The sequence below is a fragment of the Melopsittacus undulatus genome, chromosome 6 (genome assembly GCF_012275295.1).
Source record: "Melopsittacus undulatus isolate bMelUnd1 chromosome 6, bMelUnd1.mat.Z, whole genome shotgun sequence".
Taxonomy (NCBI): domain Eukaryota; kingdom Metazoa; phylum Chordata; class Aves; order Psittaciformes; family Psittaculidae; genus Melopsittacus; species Melopsittacus undulatus.
Window position 1 is genome coordinate 81,268,680 of NC_047532.1, and position 21,673 is coordinate 81,290,352.

The 21,673-nt window shown below is 41.0% G+C and overlaps 2 protein-coding genes across 2 annotated transcripts; one reads left to right on the forward strand and one right to left on the reverse strand.

The window, feature by feature from the left end:
* Positions 1-1,163: 1,163 nt before the first annotated feature.
* Positions 1,164-13,880, reverse strand: ATG4A (autophagy related 4A cysteine peptidase). The gene is made up of 13 exons (XM_005148282.3): positions 13,811-13,880; positions 12,238-12,348; positions 10,996-11,067; positions 10,503-10,601; positions 9,145-9,246; positions 8,537-8,609; positions 7,115-7,194; positions 5,976-6,163; positions 5,784-5,862; positions 4,712-4,857; positions 4,053-4,109; positions 2,832-2,943; positions 1,164-2,447 (listed from the first exon to the last, which is right to left on the reverse strand). The coding sequence occupies exons 1-13, from the start codon at positions 13,818-13,820 to the stop codon at positions 2,383-2,385; spliced, it is 1,194 nt and encodes a 397-aa protein (XP_005148339.1). The 5' UTR covers positions 13,821-13,880; the 3' UTR covers positions 1,164-2,382.
* Positions 13,881-14,057: 177 nt separating this feature from the next.
* PSMD10 (proteasome 26S subunit, non-ATPase 10) lies at positions 14,058-18,365 on the forward strand. The gene is made up of 5 exons (XM_005148284.3): positions 14,058-14,196; positions 14,337-14,435; positions 15,640-15,786; positions 15,888-16,054; positions 17,060-18,365. Exons 1-5 carry the CDS (start codon positions 14,083-14,085, stop codon positions 17,211-17,213), a joined length of 681 nt encoding a protein of 226 aa, XP_005148341.1. The 5' UTR covers positions 14,058-14,082; the 3' UTR covers positions 17,214-18,365.
* Positions 18,366-21,673: the final 3,308 nt, after the last annotated feature.

The window sequence follows — 21,673 nt, forward strand, 5'->3', positions numbered from 1 at the left end:
CCGGTTCCAACCCCGGCCATGGCAGGGACACCTTCCACTGGAGCTGCTGCTCCAAACCCTGTGTCCAACCTGGCCTTGAGCACTGCCAGGGATGGGGCAGCCACAGCTTCTCTGGGCACCCTGTGCCAGCGCCTCAGCACCCTCACAGGGAACAGCTTCTGCTCATCTCAATCTCCCCTCTGGTAGGTTAAAGCCATTCCCCCCTGTCCTGTCCCTGCCTTTAACTTCTGCCAACAGAGATCAGCAACTGCTTTGGATGTGTTTTGCAAGTATCTTTAAGGCATTTAACGTCCCTGAGTAGCAATCCTTTCATGCAGAATGTCCAATCTGCTTCTTAGCTGGCCCACTGCAGACAGATCCTGTTGTACTGGGTGCTGCAAAGGCAATGTTAGATCTCAGTATGCACACAGTGGAGCTCATTACTTTATACAAACCTGCAAATAACGCAAATGACAACTTTCCAGCCACAGGGCTATAAAAAGGGTCATCAGGTGCTGCAGGGACTAGGTCCTATTTTTGAGCACGGACACATGCAAATACAATTAATTTCTAGGACCAGAGCCTTAGCATTTTAAGCACCACTATCTTTAGGGGAATGGCTTCCCTAACCAGGATAAACTGGCTCCACCAGCAAGGTCCAGGCTTAGACCAAGTCCCACAAGCCTAGCCTTCTCCCACACAAGCTGTTCAGATGCATGGGGTGGGAATTCCAGTCACCAGCCCTTTTTTACCCCACCAGGAATACTTCAGGAGGTTGGCTGGAGCATGACCTCCTCTCTGAAAAGCATTAGGTAACAGCTAGGAGCTGCATACAGAATAACTGCACTGATTTTATTATTACTATTTTTACTTTGTTAACTTAGGTGCTTTCATTTTTCAGTAGTCACCGCTCAAGACTGAGCATTTCAGAACAAGGGCTTCATTTTCATCTGTAGGAGCAGAGGGCTGCAGTTACCATTACATGAACGGTAAGTTCATGTATTAAATAGTAATACTTTGTAGCTAAACCACACAGAGGGGAAGAAAACGCTATTTTTTTCTAAATGTATGGTTTCCACGCTGTGGTTAATAAACACCAAAGGCAAGAACGATGGAACGTGCTCTCTTCTCTTGGAAATCACTCTGGCCCTGCTCACAAAGTGCAAGTGAGAGGCGACAGCATCTGGTGATTCTCTGTATTGTCATTTATTGGTGAAGATGAAACTGTGATTCACATCCATAACACTCTGACAGAATGACCATCATGGGGACTCTCTGATAGTAAAAATGAACTTTTGAATGGATTAAAAGATCTTTGCCTTTAATTATTCTGAGCTGGTTTTCTTATGGCTGCTAGAGAGATACTCTGCCTTAGGACCCAAACTGCATAGGCTGTTCTGATAAACCTGCAGAATTAAGGCACTTCTACCAAAACAGATTTCAAAGGCAACAAGTCAGAAAACAATTAAGTAATTTGCATATGCCTATATATTAAGTTTTAAAATAACCTGGTTTGTATTTAGTTCACACAAACAAATTAAGAAAATATAGCAGCATACAACCTATGAAAAGCTTAAGAAATTTATTAGATGCACAGATAAAGTGCTGTAACAGAGAAACTTGTGTAAATCTTTTTTATAATAAATAAGGTACAGTTAAACCACCTTTGACTCATTTTAGCTCCAAAAGAAAAGTCAGACTAAGTTTTAATGATCTGAGTTTTAAGGTCAAGGTGAAATATATCATAACTCTCAACAGTGGTCGTGATCGATATCATATATTTGAGGCTCCTGTTCCTCTTGAGGTTTCCCAGAAACAGGAAGGCTATTGCAAAACATATACGTTAGACATAGTTCCTTTCACAGAAACATTTTTGTAATAAAGTGTGGTTGCTCAAATACATGTTAAAATATTTAACAAGGAAACGGTTTTCTTCTGATCCAGTCAATCTTTTAAACAAGACAATGTATTTTTCCAACAATGCAGCCCACAGGAGGGGACGGAAGGAAACATCCTCCTTAAGTGGAGACTGTTTTGCTTTAAGAACTAAACTATTGCATTATACCAGAGCAAGAAACACCCATTTTGTGTTATTCCTTTCTCCAGACACACAGCCCACAGACTTATTTTTACCTTAATCTCAACAGTCTGTTTGTCTTCAGCAAAGACACATATTAAAAAGAAGTTCCCTTTAAGGCTCTTACTATGAGATCTTCTACTGCTTTTCCATCTGGGGAAGCTCTCTGACAGAAGGAACTGTCGCTGTTGGAGTTTTGGACACTACCACGTTTTTGTGCTCTGTTTTCTGTCATTTCAGGCACTTTGGGGCTAACATGGCTGTTTAAGTCAATGCAATAATATTAGCAACACGTTCAATACTCAGAAGGGTCACCACAGTTTCCTTCATACACTCAGGATTTCAAATTCTTCTTCCAATTCAAAGAGCTTGTCAGTAGATTCAATGAGTTCTGGAAAACATAGAAAATTAAACAACTTAGAATCTAAAGACATGCCTAATTTTGTTAACTAAAAAAATCCCAAAACCCCACTCCCTCAAAAACCCAAGACAGACAAAACCCCAAGCAAACATAAAAAACCCACCAAAACCCCCTTTTCTGATATGTGTCCTTCAAAGTATTTTGCAATATTAAGAAAACATGCATATATATATCTTTGTGTTGGCAATCGTATGTGGCCTGACTGGATACAGATCTGATATTCTGTAAGAATAAGGCGTTTCATCACATGGCGAATACTTTGCCCTTAGGAAAGTGCAGTTGCTGCTCCTGTGCTGACTGCTCTTTTTGCCAAGGAGGAAGGCTCTGCCACACTGCTTTCAGTCAGTACTGCACCTGCTCCTGTGGTCGTCACCTCTGGCTTGCTTGGTGGCACAAAAGGAGGCCAGTGTGGTGGATGCTTCTGGACCAGCTCAAACATCCGTAGACTCTGTTGCTTTAGAATCTCCTGAGGACAGAATACTTTCATTATAAAGATGCCTCAAGAGGACTTTCAAACACAAAAATGTCTGATTAAAAACATTTGTAACTATTATATTTCTCAAAATCCAAAGGCTTCATGAAGGCATTCAGAGAAAAACAAGCACATCTCATTACAAATCACTGCTTCTCAGATCTCTGTAACATTTTCCTAGCTGAAAACACACCTAGAAGACAGATAATCTGCCCTACAAGTTATCAGTGTGCTCTGATGAGCTCTGGTATCCATACACCTGTAATTTTGTTTACATGTAGCAAACAGACACCAAGAACAAGCAGTATTTTCTGCCTTTTAAAAGAAAATTACTCGCATGGATCAGTGTTCAAGCTTTCTGTTGATTGATGGGAACAAAACACAAAGCTATCAAAAAAAAACCCCACAGATTTTGAAGGACAAGTTTTGATCAGGAGAAACAAGTTATTAAGTAAGCCAAATTTCACTCCTCTTCAATCAAGTAAGCTATATCCTGGATTTCAGTTCTTCACAAACTGCTTTCATTAGCCTTTTTCTTTTAATCAATAAATGCCTTTCGAGGTTGGTGTTATGTTCATACTTCTGCTGTTCAGCATACCAACTGAGTGCAGAAATGTCCTGTCCTGGGGCAGCAAGTGCCTTTTGTGTCTCACAGCTCAGCAGGAGCTGGAGGGATGCAGCACTTAACAGAGTCAGCTCTGCTGTTGTACCAGGGACTAAGTCATAATTAGAACATGTAATAAAGTATTAAGTTAAACAATAAAGAAGGACCAGGAAACAAACAAAGAAACTGCTTGGCAGCCGATACTTAGTTTGAACATCTATTGCTTAGCCAGTGACTAAGTTTCAGACAGTAACACAGTAGTATGAAAATAAAAGACTAACTTTTTAAGGGTATAGAGTTACACTTGTTTTTCAAGTGGCAGGGTTGATGGTTGTCAGAATGCTGAGCAAGCACTGATCAGTACTTCAGTAGTACTGGCTTGCCCTGATACACCAATGCATCCTTCTCTGGCTCATTTAATTTGCACAAAGGAAAGATGCAATGGGAATTTCCATTAACAAGTTATTTCACACAGAGGAACTCAAGAGAGTATTATTACCTTTTGTACAAGACTACACCAGTTATCAAAATCACACTCTTCTTTGCAAAAGAAGCCCTAAGGAAAAAATACATACAGTAGTGGTATCAAATAGTAACAGTACAGCAATGAGCAAAGGATGCTGGGGTGTCTTTATGCCTTGTATAAAGCTTTGGAAACATATGTCTCAAGTGACAACCCCCCTCCACCCAACCAAAGGACATGAGTGTGGGATCAGATTTAACTCCTTCAACTACCATAGCATTCTTGTGATGCATACTAGATGACTTCCACAAATAAATTCCATTTAAAGATTTGTAAATTACATACAATAAATTAAGCTTAAGTAAGTAACTTGCCCAGAATGACTATATGGTAGTGATGGCATAAAATAAACCTGATTCAGCTCCTTATTTTGACCTTCAAAATACTTTTTGCAAACAGAAAATGCTGCTCAGTAAAGAAGGTTAATTAGCTTCCTGGATATAAACAGTCAATTCCCTGCTTGACCTGAGATTAATGCATCCTAGGCAGATAATATATAAACTACCATGTGCTGATTTTTAGAACACAGAAGACTGCCCTGTGATCCTGATTCTGCTCAAGAAAATGCCTTTATCAATACACAGAGGTATTACTTTTAAATGAAGTACATGCATCTGTTATTCCCTAACACGTACTAAAGCTACTGAAGGGTCCAAATTCATAATCTTCATTCTGTGTGGGGCTTGCTGGCAGTGGAAGCTCTCGTCATCAACTGTGCCATTCTCTTCTGAATCTACAAAACTTTGAGTGGTGTGAGGGTCCAAATAGATTAGCTCATTGCCTGTAGGGGTAAAATCCACAGGTTGATAATAAGCAAGAGCCTTCAACAAGCACTTATTCCATCCAGACATATAGAGTGGGAATTAATTACCATCACAGTCCGTACGTTGTCTTTGCAGCTAGGGAGTCTTTAAGGGAATCAGGACATGTACAAGAGTTTCCCCCAAGGAATTTAGTATCATCTTCTATTGTGACCTGCTAAGGCAGATTTTTTGGCTGGTTTGTTCTACCTTTGTCACATACTTTCCCTCTTCTATGTGAGGTCTGATACACTTTTTAAAAATCTCAACCATTGTAATCCCAAAACATTCCACAGATTAAAAGTTATGGAATGACCACAAATGCAATCTGTAATCCCATTCATTCAGAAATTGGAACAAGGACATCTGACTAAAAGAGTTCAGGTTTCACAAAAGGAAGAACAAAATAGCCATAAAATTATGACTCAAAATGGGGTGCAATCTAAAGGACTGAAGCTGGTATTAACTATTGCTTTCATTTAAAGGAATACATGGAAGAGGGTGAAAAAAGATTCTGCTGTCGGAAAAAGTTTGAAATATGAGAAATTCATTTAAGAAAACTGTGAAGCAGAAGAATAAAACAAGAGACCCTTCATTAGGAAGTATTAAAGATGAGGGAAAACTCAGTATTTTTGCAGTCATGACATTTGGCACTTGTCAAATGCTATAAACTTTTCTCAGTGTGGTGTTCTTGCTTGTATCGTTATTTAATTTTACATCAAGTTTTGTTGCTACTGTTCCATTCTTATAGGGGTGATAACATACTGTTCCTGAGGTATTTTGAGATATTTTTTTCCATTTCTTCTACTCTATTCTCATGTTTAAACTGCTTACTATTTCCTCTTCGAAAAAACTCCTTTCTCTTTAGAACCTGTGCACATTTGGAACAAGTTGCTTTTTGCCTTACCTAGAAATCCTATGAAATAATAGGCATTATTTGGTTTCCCTCCTAATGCTCCCAAGGACTGTGGCATCTTAAAGCATTCCTAGATGTTCAAAGGGAGAAAAAACGAAATCAGTACTGATATAACAGATACCTCAACTTATTTCACAATAACAAACAATTAACTGAAAACAAAAACCCAAACCCTCAACTTACTTTAAACGCATCAATATATACTGGATTTATGTGATTTATCCCTAGCCGTAGAGGTATGATAAGCAAGAGGGGTTTCCAGCCTGTGCAGAATCCTGCTGTGTTCATGTTTCGGCCCAGAGCACCCCTGTGCAGATACGCAGTGCTGTGGGCTGCGCTGCTGCCCTGTGGAGGGGACCAGCACATTTTCTCTGTGGGAATAAAAACAGAAATCAATGAATGCACAAAGGAATACAGAGCAGATCTTCCCCTCAATCATGAATTGAAACACTTTCCCAAACATCTTTACAGAGCTCTTGTTTTAAGACAAAAGGAGCAGGGCATGGAAATCATAACTATTTAGTAGCAGTAATTCCAGCAGACAGTGTGTGCTGGCATATTAGTGAGATATGAGATAAATGACTGGGGAATGAACATTCAAGACAAGTTACATTTACTATTATCATTATTAACACTGTCATGCTTTGACTGGGAAATGAAACAACAGATGACAGCATTAGAAATTCTTCAGGGAACTCTGACCTTCCAGTGATGTAAACATAAAGTAAGCAGAAGTAGGGGCTAAAGTAGAAATAGGCTGTGGGTAAATACCACTTGTAAATCCACTCTTTTTACAACTGAAAATTAAGCCTGGCCATTTCTGTTTCTCTAGGATCCACCCCGGTTTCTCTTTGGCAAATTCTGTATTAAAAGCAATAGTCTGTATTTCCACATACTGCAACTTCCTTCCATTTCTGGGGCAGGAGTTTGGACAGCACAAACCAAACTCCATCTTCCTCCAACCTGTATGGTCTGTAAGTTAGCCACCATGGCATCATGCTGTGCTAGCTTGAGTTTTGGACACCCAAAGCCTGTATTTCTGTCATTTCTTTTCTTTCCTTGGAAACAAGTAGGGAAAGCCCCAAAGAATTTTGGTCACATTTAGATACATTCCAGAAAGTGGAGTTCAATCAAAAACTGTAACCAGAAAATTAATCACAGAATCATTTAGGTTAGAAAAGACCTTTAAGATCAAAGTCTAACTGCTTACAGTACCAAAACAAAGCTTCCCAAAACACTTAAATTTGCAGTTTGAGCTATTCTTCTTCTTAGTATTTGCTAAGATGCTAAAGCAGACTTAGAAAGACTTTTGTTTCACTTACTGATGTCTTCAATGACCACTGTATTGTCCATAGATACATAAACTGCTAATGAATTCCATTCATCAAATAAAGCAAGCTTCCTACAAAACATTGAAGTAACAATTAATATAAAATATTAGGACCATGAGGGTAACTTTTGATTCAGAATAATTAGATAGCTCTTGAGTAAAAACATTAAACTAAATAAAATTAAATCCAACATTTGTTGGATTGTTTTTGAAAACTTCATGTAATAAAGATAACTTTGCATGTTTAATACATTTAGAGAAGTAAATACTGAGTGGTGCCAGGAAAAGCACACACTGTACCATGTGAAAACCATTCTTCCCTTTTGCCAAATGCAGCAATACTAATAGCTCAACCACATACTTAGGTTTATTACTTTTTAACAGCCCCAGAAGTGGGATCTTGCCCATTGTGTATGGCACTGTTTAGAAAGAAAACAATTCCTGTGCCAATTCTGCATATCACTTTTTGCTTAAGAAGTTGCACTAAATTCAGTAGAATTATTTCTCTGCACATGCAGACAGCAGAATTGTGGTGTCAAAAGCTAGACCAGCTAAGGGTTTTCGGCACCAAAAAGTCAGGAAGAAGGCATTTGAGCACACAGGTTTCTGTCCATTTATGTGAAATCCAAGACTTCGATAAAGCAAGCGACACTCTTACATTGCACAGGCAAAGCCAGCTGTCTAAAATAAGCCAGAAAAAACCTGCATTTTAGCACTAAGACATGAAGAATTTGTAAGTGAAAAGAGCTGAAAGCCATGGCATGCTTTAGCTCCTCTCTCTCTGCAGACCGTTTCTGTCCTAAGACTGCAATGAATTGCTGCTAAGCAGTAGGAACCTGCAGTCTAGCCTCCACTTGAGATTTGGCACATCCACCTATCCCTCGGAAACACAGCAAGTCAACTTTTTAAGTGTGGTTTCTGAACTAGGAGGAGCTGATCATGCTTTATACAGCAGCCTTCAGGCAGAACTGCAGGTCAGACAGTGGGGAATTGCACTTCAGTTGCCTCTCGGCCTGGACGGCTTCACTGATGATGGTTTCACATACCACTACTGTATAACCTGCACAGTGGCACTGTCAAAGCCGTGCCACTATGCAGCAGGGAATACCTGTCTGTGGTGCTTCCTGTCGGAGGCATGTCAACAGCATGGCAGCAGAGACCTTTCTGCAGGTCTTCCCCAGGCTTTTGGTGTATTAGAATTTAGAACTCACTCAATCCCAACTGAGTCCCTGCCCAGCAGGCTACAGCACCATTGTCTGCACTGTACTTGCAGACACATGACACATATAGTCCTCCTTCTGCGAGAGGGGCATCAGCCTTTAAAACTGTATCTTGGGCCTCATATTGGTCTCTGAGCAAAGCTGATCCTAAGTGGGGGAATATATTCTGAATGAGCTAGCACAAGTTGACTTACTTCAGGACTTGAGCAACTGTATTTGGTCCAAACCATTCTCCAATTGATTTCCCCTCTCCAACACCCATCTGCGCTGTTTTTTATGAGGAAAACACACACAGGACAGAAAAAAAAAGACCACAGAGTCTGGTCACAATCTCTGTTAAACAGCATAACCTTCTTATATTCTGACATACATTCCAGAGCAATTGCAAACTGTATTTAGCAGCAGTTATTTTCTCAGTCTATGCTCTTTTCAAATCTTAATGACTGCTAGTTCCTTCACAGAAAGGTTATAAACTGTAATAAGAATTACAAATATTAGTGTCTTTTATTAGAAATTACAGCAATAAGCATTGTGACTGTCTATTTTAATAGTATCATCTCTAGTACCTGAAGCTCACATACTTTAACAAGAGCCAGACTGTTGTATACAGGTTTACTTAGGTCTCAGCAAATAATATGTCAGAATCATTATACTTTATACCTATTTGCATGCATTTTTATTTATATATAAACATGGACACTGTCTTCATAATCACCTTTTTCAAGTTTTGAATTAACAATTCCAATTAGAAAGTTTCAACACAGGCATTTCAATGGGAAAAAAGAAAAGCTAATGTTCTTACCCATTTGGTGGATGGAATAGCAACAATCTTTTCTGTCTAGAAAGCACCGTAAGATTCTGTGATATTCTTCTGGTTGTTTTTTGTGTTTTTCCCATTGCCAATCTTACAGGAAAAAGAAAGTCATACAGATTAAAAAATAATAATGTTTCCCATCATCCTGATCAAATTTTTAGCTCCTATAAAGCCATAAAATGAGATATTAAAAGACTAATGTAGACTCCCATCTCTACTATTTACATTTTGGTTAGAATACCTAGAAGTCACAGCTTGGCATTTATTATCAGGCTGCCCTTATCATCACAGGGTAGATTGTGAAAACTGGGAAAATAAAAATGTCAACTGCAGGTATGTTCTGAGTGATAAGTGCAGAGAAAAGAGCTATTGCTGGATGCAAACTTCTGTGAGTGCTGGAAAAACAACATGCTCCATTTAGATTTTATTAGATTCATAAGCATAATGTAAGCATTTGTAAGATAGTGGTATCAGATCCATAAGGCAAAGTCCAAAGAACCCTGCCCATCTCCCACATCTTTCATCATATAGCTTTTTCTGCGCTCTTGCTTCTAACATAAGGTACTTACCTCCCATTTACTGATGGAGAAGCACTTACATAGGGCTGACACTATGAAGTAGCTACATACTACAGGTTCATAGCCTGTTTTTTTCTCAGGTAATTTGTTTGTTTGCCTACTCCTTCAGTTAAATCTTTGCACCTGTGTTTTGTGGATTCAGTTATTCAAGTGGATAAATCCACAAAGCATGCTGCCAGAGAAACCACAGCACAATAGCGTGAGGATTACAGACCTAACTGTATAAATCCAATTGACACAGCAGCTACACACAGACCAGACAGACCTACAACACTTACCGTGATTCTAGGATGTGAGGTGCTGATATGGGCTTAAGAGCTTGCTTGGGTTCTCCTTTGGGGTTTGGACCTCAGGTTGGTGGCAGGGGAGTGGTCTGTGGAATATGTAGTGTGGTGTCTATTGCTATGTCAGTATTCACACAGGCACTGTGTGTGAATATTTGGTGGCTATGTAAGCAATGAAGAGAAGGGCAAGAGCTCAGACCCATGGTGGCAGGTTTTCCCTTGCCCTCAGCTCAGGCATTCCTCAAAAAGAGTTATAAAACAACAAGAGAGGGATTCCCTACTTGTTCTCTGTCTGTTTCTGTTTCTCAGCTAAAGGATGGCATGATTTTGCCCTGTAGGAGAAGAATAAATCACTAGTAGCTTCTCTCAGGGCACCAGATAAAGTTTCATTAATAAATTTAGGTTTTGGGCTTGTATGGAAAACTACAACAAAAATTAATCAGTCTTCAAACAACCCAAAAGTTCACTCTGCAATAGTACTCACCTCTTCCTAAGTGTCTGCAGATCAGTGCTTGTGCCAGCATCATCTGCCCACATCGCAGCATACATCCCCAGCCAGCATCAGATGAAGGACCAGTGCCTCCTATTAAAAAGGTTCATTATGATCAATATGGGCTTTAACATGAATGCAGCACTACAGAAAATTTCTGAGTTAAAATCTCCAACAACTGTGCTATGGATAGAAGGTACTGAGGAAGACCTTCTCTTTCCATATTGCTGGTTGGAACTATATGATCTTAAGGTCCTTTCCAACCCTAATTATTCTATGATTCTATGTCTAACTTTACTGCTTGCTAGACAGATGTGAAGACCTGATGACTTGCACATGCCAGTAAACACAGTTATTAATAGCTTTAGTATTTTACATAAACAGTTAAAATGATGCTCAAATTGTTCAAATACTGTAAAAAATAATATTTCAGTCCGTGGTAACATCACTAATTTCTAACAAAGCAGCTGCTCTGCTGCATACTCACCAATAGGCGAAAACTTTCTTCTATATGTAAACCAGAGACGAGCACTTATATCCAACAACAATTTAGATTTGTCTGGAATATTTTTAAGAGGAAAGAAATTATTAAAATGGATTTTTAAAACTGAAAAATTATAATTTCCCTGTATAGTCAATATATAGATCACATATAAGACTCCTGTTAGGTTTTACATATAAGACCCTTAAACTATTTTTGGCTGTTTAAACAGAGAGAACTTTTGCAGACTGCTAATTAAAATTACCTTATTAAGGATGAAATAATTATTAGCCAATGAAGTTTTCCAAGGTGTTTGGAATGACTATGCCCAGCTTGCATGAAACAGCTAGGGAGAACTATGTCCTCAGGAAAGAACTGGTAAAGCAAGTTCAGAAAGGCAAAGAATTTCTACACGCAAACCAACATGGATTTATGCATTACCTCCAAACCCAGTACAAAGCCCCTTTAAGAACAGTTTCATAATATGAAACATAATTAAATCTCTCTTTTTTATCTTTCTTTTAAACACATGCACTTACACAATTCTCCCAAAGGCTCTGAACAACTCTTAACAACCTTATTTGCTGCATTTTCTCTGGGCTGTGGCTCAGACATGGTGGCCTTTCCAAGGGATCCTTCAGCCAATGGAGGCTGTATGTGGTGCCCTGGGCTGTCATGAACACCAGCCCTGCATCGATGGCCACTGCCTTCAATATGCCACACAGGAGATGCAGTGCCTGCTCCCCAAGGAGCAAAGCTAATTTCTAAAATCTTTGTTCTACATGATATACAAATATCTGCTATGACTTTTAGGTCATATGTTTATTTTCATCAAAATACAGCATGGGACATAGATCTATTTATTATTATTATCCTTTTGAAATATCACTTTAGTTGCAAGTAACAGGCTGCAAGTAGCATCTCTCAAGAGAAAATAACATTAGTTACACTGAACATTCTCCCAAAGTTATTCCTTTATCTATTTCTGAGGCATTTGATGATAAGAGGTGACCTGACTAACCTTTGCTACAAGTACAATCTCTTTGCATGAATTATGGTAGAAAGTACATTGGTAAGCTTCCAGTTTGATTACACGATGCATACTGCTGCTTATAGCTGGCTTTTGTTGGTGGAGAAAGATAAACTCTCATGAGATATTTAGAGAATGTAAGGAAATCAGGAGCTGCTGCTGCATGTGGATCTATGAATGCCCTATAGATTTTACAGATAATTTTCATTCTAAGCTACCTGTGTTTAGGTGGTGTTGCCTTCCCAGAATCCACACTGGCTCATCAGTTTCTGGAAATTCTTCTAAGTAGTCTGACAGTATTGTGATCTGGTTTTCATACCTAGACAAAACTGAACAGGAATACACACAATTCAAATTCCATTTTATCCCTTTGTTCTTTCATGCAAAACTTTCTGTTCTCAGCCTCAACTAGCTGTAGTCTTTGGGTCTTCTGAACAGTGCTGCCAGCTGCATTTAGTCTTTTTTTCTTTGACAAGCTGTTCTGCCACTGAAATATCCAATGTCTTCGGTGGTTTTTATTTCAATCCTCAGCAAGTGCTGAGAGAATACCATGGCTGACACCTCAGTTATAAACATCTGACTGACGCCAGCAGCAGAAATTGAGGATGACTTCAGTGAGAGCAAGATTGGATTCAAGGAAACAAGGAAAGGAAAAACCAATTCAGGCATCACACCATATGTGTCCATGCTTGATCCTAGATGTACAAAAACTGCCCCTGAGAGTGATTATGGCCTTGTGCTTAATGAGAAGCATGTGAAAAGTGTTAAGAAGGCTGGGGTTTACTTTCCTAACTGAAGATTTGAAATACATGAGGACAAAACAAGCATTACCGCTGATCTTCAACACTAGGTCTATTTAGTGCAAAATATAAATTATAATTAATGTTACTAAAAGAAGACAGTTCAATAATTTATTTATTTTATTTTATTATGTTTTATTATTAAAGCAGGGTTTTCTGGAAGAGTGAAACAGGCCTTCAAGTGTAAAAATTAATGTAAAATAATTTCTTTTCTATAACAAAATTAAGGGATAGACTGCTGCAAAATCAGGTGAAAGGAAATACCATTATGTTTTTCTCTTCACATTAAGTGTATACACATACAGTATAAAGAATGAATAATCAGCAGGTAAAGGTCCAAAAGATATTTAATGTAAAAATATGTATTATAGCAACCGGAGATGAAGCTGAGCTACAGCAGCCTATTGGAGCCTCAGGTCGGTGCTACCAAGCACTGGAGATGCAGCTCCTCTGCACGTTACCGTAGGCAGCTGCTCAAACCCACCATCAACTTCTTTAAGACACTCTACAGAGCAGAACTTCTTACACGGGGCTCTGTCTTCTCCGTTAGAAAGTCCCCACTCATTGCACTTACAGGATAAACTGCCCGAGTTTGAGCCCAGACACAGACTCTCATCGCTCCAACCCCAGAGGCGAGGGCTGAGTCCGGGCTCCGCGGCCATCGGGAGAGCACTCCCGTGGTTTCCCTTCCCGGTCCCGCACACCCAGCGGCCGAGGCCCGCACAGCTACCCCCGCAGACCCGTCCCCCCTTCCGCCGCTGCCAGAGGCAACACCGGCCTCGGGCCCCCTCCGTGTCCCCGCCCCGGCAGCTGCCGCGGGGCCCTGGCCCCACAGCCAGGCAACCTCCTCACGATGGAGAGCACCGACCGCCACCTCACCCCTCAGCCCCAGGGGCGCTCCCCGGCCCCCTCCAACACCCCTGCCCCGCCAACGGCCGCCACAGCACCAGCGCCCCGCTCAGCCCTCGTCCCCTCCGCGGCCTCCCCTCACCTGACTCCATCCTCCCGCTGTCACCATCCTCCTCCTCGCCCCGACACGGAGGCACAACACGGCCGCGGCGCAGAGCGCCCCGGGAGGTGTAGTCCCGACGGCCCTCTCAGCGCGCAGCGTCCCACCCGTCGGACTACAAATCCCAGCGGGCCACGGGGCGAGAGGAGCAGGCTGGTGGGTGTGATTGGCTGGGCTAGCCCCAGCGCTGTTCTGATTGGCCGGTGATCTAGCCGAGGCTCCGCCCCTGTCGGCAGGCTGAGGCGGCGGTGAGCATGGAGGAAGCAGTGTCTGACGTGGGGGTCTGTAACCTGGCCTATGCCGGGCGCCTGGAGGAGCTGCGGGCCCAGCTGCTGCGCGACAAGGCCCTGGCCACTAAGACCGATCAGGTCAGCCCTTCGGGGGCCCTCCCTGCCTTCCGGGGCGAGAGCGGCGGCCTGTGGGGCCGCTACGGGTGGGGCGGCTCTTGTCAGCCGCCCCCCGCTCCTCACCTTCCCGCTCACTGCCGCTCCCTCCTTCCCTCCCTCAGGACAACCGCACCGCGCTGCACTGGGCCTGTTCGGCGGGACACACGGATGTGGCCGACCTCCTGCTCGGCCTTGGTGTGCCTGTGAGCGACAAAGACGATGTGAGTGCCGCGGGATCCCCCACCCCTGTGCGGAGCTGCCGGGAGCCTGCGGGAATTGGGCTGGCGGGAAGAGCTGGGGTCAGCAGCTTCTGTCCAGACCATTTGCCCTTACGTTGTCAGCCGCAGAACCCCCCGGGCAGCTCCCGGTGGTGACTGGCACTGGGCTATTCCTCGGTTTGCTCCCTCTTCAGTCAGCTGGTGTATCCACTGTAGTGTCTGGGAGGTTTTAGAAAGCACGTACTACTGTGTGTGCACTAGGAAAGCAGGTATTTCACTGCTTCATACAGTTATAGAATAGTTTGGGTTGGACCTTAAAGCTCATCCAGTTCCAACCCCCTGCCACGGGCAGGGACACCTTCCACTAGAACAGGTTGCTCCAAGCCCTGTCCAACCTGGCCTTGAACCCTGCCAGGGATGGGGCAGCCACAGCTTCTCTGGGCACCCTGTGCCAGCACCTCAGCACCCTCATAGTTTATGTGGCATAAGTGTAATGAGATTTAACAAGTCTTGTTTATCATCAAGGAATTTTAGGAGAATTCTTATGCACAAAGTTGCAGAACCAGCAGCGTTTGGGTGGTTGTTGGGAGTTTTCATGTTACCTTTATTTCAGTGTGATCCTCTTAAATACATTGTGCCAAAGCATGAGGTACCCTGAAGATTTCTCATTATTGGGGAAGGCATTATAGCATATGTAGTGGGTTCAGAGATTCCACAGGTTCGATTTCTTTCACAGTAACAAAGATTGTCTGATAGTGTTCTTGAGGAAGGGTTGAAATAATTGCATTTGCTATGAAATATCCTAAAGATCACCCTTAAAGAAGTAAACTGTTCTGTCAGTTTAATTAGAGGGAAGGATATAGAAAAGATTGCAGAAACTTTTGGGCACCCTTTTCTGCCACTCTTATTTGTTATTAAAAATCCACTACTGTTAGTTCTGCAGGAGTGATGCTCCCTGCAAGACACCATGAGTAACAGAAGTGATTTTTGTCCTTTAGGTGGCAGCTTTTGTTAGGTACCGAGTGCAGACTTGTGAGAGGATGTGAGACTTGTCTCGCTGATGATAAGCAGTAATGTTCAGCTTTACAGTTACAAGGACATGTGCAGTATGACTACAGAGTAGTTGAGTCAGTATTGGTGTTATGCTTTGTCTTGATTTTGCCTGAAACTCCTGGTTTGAATAACATGTTTTTCCCTTGCTCTGCAGGCTGGTTGGACGCCCTTACACATTGCCGCCTCGGCAGGCCGCGATGACATTGTGCGAGCGCTCATTGCCAGGGGTGCTAATGTGAATGCTGTCAATCAGAACGGCTGCACGCCTCTGCATTATGCAGCCTCCAAAAATAAGCAGGAGGTATGTTTGCTTGTGCTGCTGGAGGTGGTGTTGCTCTTGGAAGTGTTTAGTTGTATCAGCTTTACCTCCTTCTCCCCTCCTTTCTTTTTCTGCCTATTTAGATTGCACTCATGCTTTTAAAGAATGGAGCTGATCCAGATGCAAAGGATCATTTTGAATCCACCCCATTACACAGAGCAGCAGCCAAAGGAAACCTAAAAATGGTACAGATCCTCCTGCAGCATAATGCATCTGTTAATATACGGGACTCTGAAGGGAATACTCCTCTGTAAGTAACTTAATTTTGTTGAATACAGCATAAACTGTGAAATTAAACTCAATTTCTTCAGTTAATTTTTTTTTTTAGTTTCTTGTTGCCTCAAAGTACTCTCTTGCTTCACACCCCTTTGTAATTAAAAGGATTAGGGAAAATCGTGCATAGTATTTTTTGTCTAGATCTGTCTGTACCTACGTACTTTGTAAGTGTTCCTACATCTACTTACGAAGTGTACATCACACTCTGTAATGGTTTGCAATATGTTCGGTGGCCACTAGAGGGTAGAAAGCGAGCTAATGACATCAAATTCGGAGGAAATGGGTCATTCAGACTGGCTTACTCTTTCCTGTCAAGCAAGAACTAATTCACCTCTCTAAGGAAACTAAGTTGCAGTATAATTATAATCAGTTCAGTGTTTGATATTACCTTAGAGATCAGTTTGAAAGTGTAAGGGTAAAACCTTAGCTGCTTTGAAGTTGGTGGCAAAACTGTGTCTTATCTACAGTGGAACCAAGATTTTCTATTAATAAGTTCAAGCAGTATATTTCACCTATACATAAGCCCAGCACTGTCCTGGCACACACACGTTTATTCTCAAGATACCGTGCCATATGGAAAAAAAGTGTTTGCTGCATTTTCAGTAACTCTTTACTTCAGATTATTTTTAAACATCGTACAATTTGATTTATCACTTTGAATTCAGAGGTTACTGTTTTCCAGTTTCAGTGTGGATTATGTGCTCCTTAGCTTTGCTGACTACAGAGCCAAATCCTAATCTAAAGAATTGTCATCATGTTGCGAGGCAATAGCAGGAGGAGCGTTCTTCAGTTGCTTAATGACAACAGAGTGATTGGACAGTGAGCTTTGGAAGCTGTGTAGGTAGTTGGTTGTGTGTGATCTTGTTGTAGAATATATGTCCCCCCAACATCCATGCTGTCATTTTGACAAGGCGTAATTATTGCTCTTATAAGATTGGACTGTTTAATAGTGCCTGTGGGTTTCTTGTTCTTATTACAGTCATTTAGCCTGTGATGAAGAGAGAGTGGAGGAGGCAAAGCTGCTGGTGTCTCACGGTGCAAGTATTCACATTGAGAATAAAGAAGAACTGACGCCACTGAAAATGGCAAAGGGTGGCCTGGGAGCCATACTTAAAAGAATGGTGGAAGGCTAGTGGAGACTTGTGACTTGAGTCTTCCCTGTTGCATTTGTATGTAGGTCTGCAAACTTTGTATTTTGACAGTTTAACTAGGATGTCATGTGTGGGCATAAGCATGGTAATAAAATGTGTATCTGTAGATTTCTTTCAAGAACAGTGCCAAAACAACTGTTTGTACTTCCTGTTAATTGAATAGTTCACTGTTTTTAAAGTGTTTTTCAATATCTTGCAGTTTTCTTTCACTTTACAGTATAATCTGTATAAATGCAGTTGTTCCTTTTAATTCAGAACCTAGGTTAGAATTATTTTTTTTAAGCAACAGGACCAAAAACACTTTAACCATTTAAAGTCAATTTTACTTTGGAAGGTTATTCTAGAGTCTTTGCTTTTTGCTTTAGCCTTTGTGGTTTGTGTGTGGTTTGGTTTTTGTGGGTATTGGTTCTCTTCCTTCAGATGATTCTAAACTACACCTCTCCCTTTGTAGAATGCAGTTTGCTCAGTTACTTGGATGACTGTATCTGTGTTTACTCTTCTCAGTCTGTTCAAGTGAGTTCTGGGTGTTTAAGGTTTTTCTGTTGTTTCCTGTTTTTATCCTGTTTCTTTGAATCTTTGAATGTGTATTTGATCAAGTGCACTGGACTGCCTGCGAAATGCAGGCATAGAATCATAGAATCATAGAATAGTTAGGATTGGAAAGGACCTTAAGATCATCTAGTTCCAACCCCCCTGCCATGGGCAGGGACACCTCACACTAAACCATATCACCCAAGGCTTCATCCAACCTGGTCTTAGCTTCAGGGTTACCTCTGCAAATATATTGTCATATAATAGGTGATTTTGAATACTTCTCTGTGATGTACTTAGAATCTAATTTCATTTTCTCTTGCTCCATCTATTTCTTTTTCTATTCTGCTTGACTCCCATTATGTAGCACTTATACTTGCAGTTTACCATCTTATTTTATAGCAGAAGCTTGGTTTAACTGCTATTTACTCATAGCAAATCCTGGTATTATTAGAAGGCAGAGCTAATGAGACTGAGTCTGAAAAGTGACCTTCACTTCTGATGTTGATCAGATCACTTTTGACACAAGTGGGATAGCTTTCCTCTTTCTGAACAAATGAAGCTGATGAAATTCTGTGGAATAAAGATCATTCTTAAGCAGCAGTCTTTGGTGTTATAAAACTTTATTAGACATACATATAACAAATCCATTATTTTCTAAATAGCTTGTACACTTGGAATGCAAACAACAAGTCAGATGAAATGCTGCCATCCGTTACACAGTATGGAAGTACTGTTTGTTCTTCAGCTGCAAGGAAAGGTTGAAATGGAAGATGACAGTTTCTACAGTTTGACTTGTAGGGATTAAGGTAATGCAATTTATTTTGATAAGCAAGACAAAAACTTACAACCAAACAAATATCTTCATCAAGTACTTACACAAATTTATCCTAGAACACAAATGCAGGTTAAATCTCACCTCTTGAGAACATGAGGAGTAACTTGCTTGTACAGTAAGCGCTGACCATGCAGACCTTACTGGAAGGAGGAACCTGACTGAATGTATGTTTCTTATATGTTGTGCAGGCATTACTGAAAACTTTAATTGAGAAAAGCTGAAGTTAGTATTCTGTGTTGTCCTTGGTGTTTGTATAGCAAAAAACCCTGCCATAGCTCTATGGCTTTGTAAATCCACTTCCCTAGGAGACAGTGGCTTGAATGTTGGCTTAATGTCTAGTTTCCGTATTAATGATCCTTACTCCCTCAGGAGCAGATAAATGGGCCATGCAGCAACGACTGTTGGAACATCTGAGGCAAATTCTAAAAAATGTTTCTGCATCCTACATAGCTCTGCAGGGTTTTTGAGCTACACACCAGGGATCAGTGTCTAATTTAGCTTGTGCTTTGCCAAGAGCATCAGTGGAAAGCTAGGGAAGGGCCCCATCCTTTTTCATAGACTTTCACATGAGATAAATTTCATAATAAGAACAAATATCTGCCAGAAGGCTTACAAAAATAGCTCAATGTGTTAAGAAAGTCCAAATAAATGTTACTTTTCTTACCTGCTTCCTCACCCCCAGCAATCAGTATTTAAAAAAAAAAGGCAAAAATAAAGAGTAAATCTGTTACACACCAGCATAGTGTGTATGAGAGGTGGTTAGAAGTATGAGAGGAATTATTAGTCTAGAGCTAATGTTCAATTGTTCTTTCTTATATCAAAACAATGAGCAATATCTACTTTTTTAGCAAATGTATGAGCTGTGATGTTCTAGGAAGATTGTATTTGCTGTAGAAGGTAATTAAAACCTCACCAGCATAAGCTCATATCTTACTGTGTAGCAAATTATGTAAGGAATACATGCAGAGAAATTTATGGATGTGAGATTCAGGAAAGATGCAAGAATTATTATAATGACCGCATAACATATTCCTCTCCTCAATCACATAGTGCTGGTGCAGAAAGTAGGAAAGCTGTTGCAGCAAGAGAAATATAACTAAGACAAACGTACAGGAGATTACTTTAGAAAAACTAATACATCTACAGCAGTGTTGTGAAGAGGTTTGTTTATCTTTTCCTATAAAGGGCAAGAGTAAAAGAGTGCCAAGAGTGTCAGAGAAGAAAGCAATTAAAATTAATGCCACTGTCAGCCAAGTCCCTTGGACCAGTAACTGATTTGAATTATCTCATTAGGGAGCACATTTGGTAAGGAATGGCACCCAAACCAGAGTGTGTAGCACTTCCTTTTCTCTTGCTGTTACTCAGCATGCTTAATGTCTAGTTCTGCATGCTTACAAAATGTTGTGTGTGAATATCAGAAATTCTCAGTAAGCTTCTAAACCTAGTTTGAAGGATGTGATTTTGTTGATCTTGCCTAGCACAATTGCTACGAGGGTCAATGAGAGAGGTTAAGGAGAGACTTCTGGACAGGTCATGACTTAAGGTTTACCCTGGGTATTTTGGGGAGGGAGGTGTATGAAGATCAGCTGGTAGAATATGGCAGTGTTGGTATTAGTAAGGGTTTGACCCTTGCAGTCAGACAGAAGCAGTTTTTCAGCTAAAACAGTATTATAAGGACGCTGGGAATGCTCTTTTACTCTGGATTGAGGCTAAATGCTAGGATGCATGTATCAAAGGCAAATATTTGAAAGCCAGAAAACTGCATAGAAAGGGTGATGAATATAGTTATGCTTAATGACCCAAACGGAAGGTTAATTTGAACCTCAGGCCTTTTTTCTTGTTTTTTTTTTTTCCTTTTTGTGGTCATTTTCTTGATAAAAGCTGAACTGAACCTGACAGTTTTAGCACGTATATTTCCTTCTCTCTATTCAGAGATGGCTGACGTACGTAACTAATGTTTACTACAGGCTAGGAACAGTCACCAAAGGATTTGTAAGCATTAGATCCTATAAAAAACCTAAGTGCCAAAAAGTTGTGGATCCCTGAGCCAGATACATTTTTCTGCAGTGCATGAGACTGAAACCTCTGCCTCCTTGTGTCGATGAATAGCTGCCTCATGTAGTTCAGGAGGGAGCTGCTGAGCTGTGTGTGTGTTTTTACTTCTCCCCTGAGTCCTTGAGCTCTTCTGAAAGTAGGTATTTTTCCCGTTTGAAGAACTGTGTTTGCTTAACCTTAGAATCAAGGCCTGGAGAGAAGAGGTGTCTAGTGATCAGTGTCTAGGGTTCAGTTTCCTTTTCTCCCTCCAAGAGAACGCTCATCATTTAGCTGTTTGATGTGGTGTGCATGCACTACTTGCCTTCCTCTTGATGCCTGCACCTATAGAAAACAGCCAGTTACGCTGAGCTAAAGAGACCAGAAGTAGCACAAGTTTGTTGCTTAGTTGGTAGAGCAGTTGCCTGGAGATAGATTTAAATCATCTCTGGCAGAGGAAGCAGTAAAAACTAGTGTGTTGTACAGCAAGCAGTATTAACTTCTAAGTTTTGAAAACAGCTCTATCTGTATGTCAAGAGGAATCTGATACTCTGTGCCTGTCATAAAAAGCCTTGTAAGAGATTTAGATTTCCAGGTCCTGTTGTCTGGAAACCAGTCAATTGATGTCTGAACTGAGTACCTGAATGTTAGTTCCATTAAACTGAAAACCAAAACTGCTGAAACACACAACTCTGGAATGCTGGTGCCTTATGAACTTTAAAACTGAGGAGGTCACTCTTAACAAAATGTATTCCACATCTGGCAGCTACAGGGTAGAAGTTTCCAGGCCTCTTTTTTTTCCCCTGTAAGTGGAATCCAAACACAACAGATATCATTGTTCCAGGTCTTAACATCTGTTTCTGCACTCTGATGGACATTGATGAAACCTCTTTTTACTTCTGATGTGCAAATTCAGAGCCTTTAAACACTGCAGTGTATTGGCCATGATGATTGTCCTTGATGCACAGAAAACACAAGTTTGGCTAACACTGTTTCTGGAGAAGACTGCTATGGTTCAGAACTGTATAGATACATACAGCAT

Excerpts from the sequence above, each read along its gene's own strand:
- ATG4A (XM_005148282.3), bottom strand. Across the intron at positions 7,195-8,536 it reads ACAGTTGCTCAAGTCCTGAA|GAAGCTTGCTTTATTTGATG; the intron begins GTAAGTCAACTT and ends AATGTTTTGTAG. Across the intron at positions 4,110-4,711 it reads TGGACCCTTCAGTAGCTTTA|GGCTTCTTTTGCAAAGAAGA; the intron begins GTACGTGTTAGG and ends TTTTTTCCTTAG.
- PSMD10 (XM_005148284.3), top strand. The coding sequence starts at position 14,083 with ATGGAGGAAGCAGTGTCTGACGTGGGGGTCTGTAACCTGGCCTATGCC. Across the intron at positions 14,197-14,336 it reads TGGCCACTAAGACCGATCAG|GACAACCGCACCGCGCTGCA; the intron begins GTCAGCCCTTCG and ends TCCCTCCCTCAG. Across the intron at positions 16,055-17,059 it reads TCTGAAGGGAATACTCCTCT|TCATTTAGCCTGTGATGAAG; the intron begins GTAAGTAACTTA and ends TTCTTATTACAG.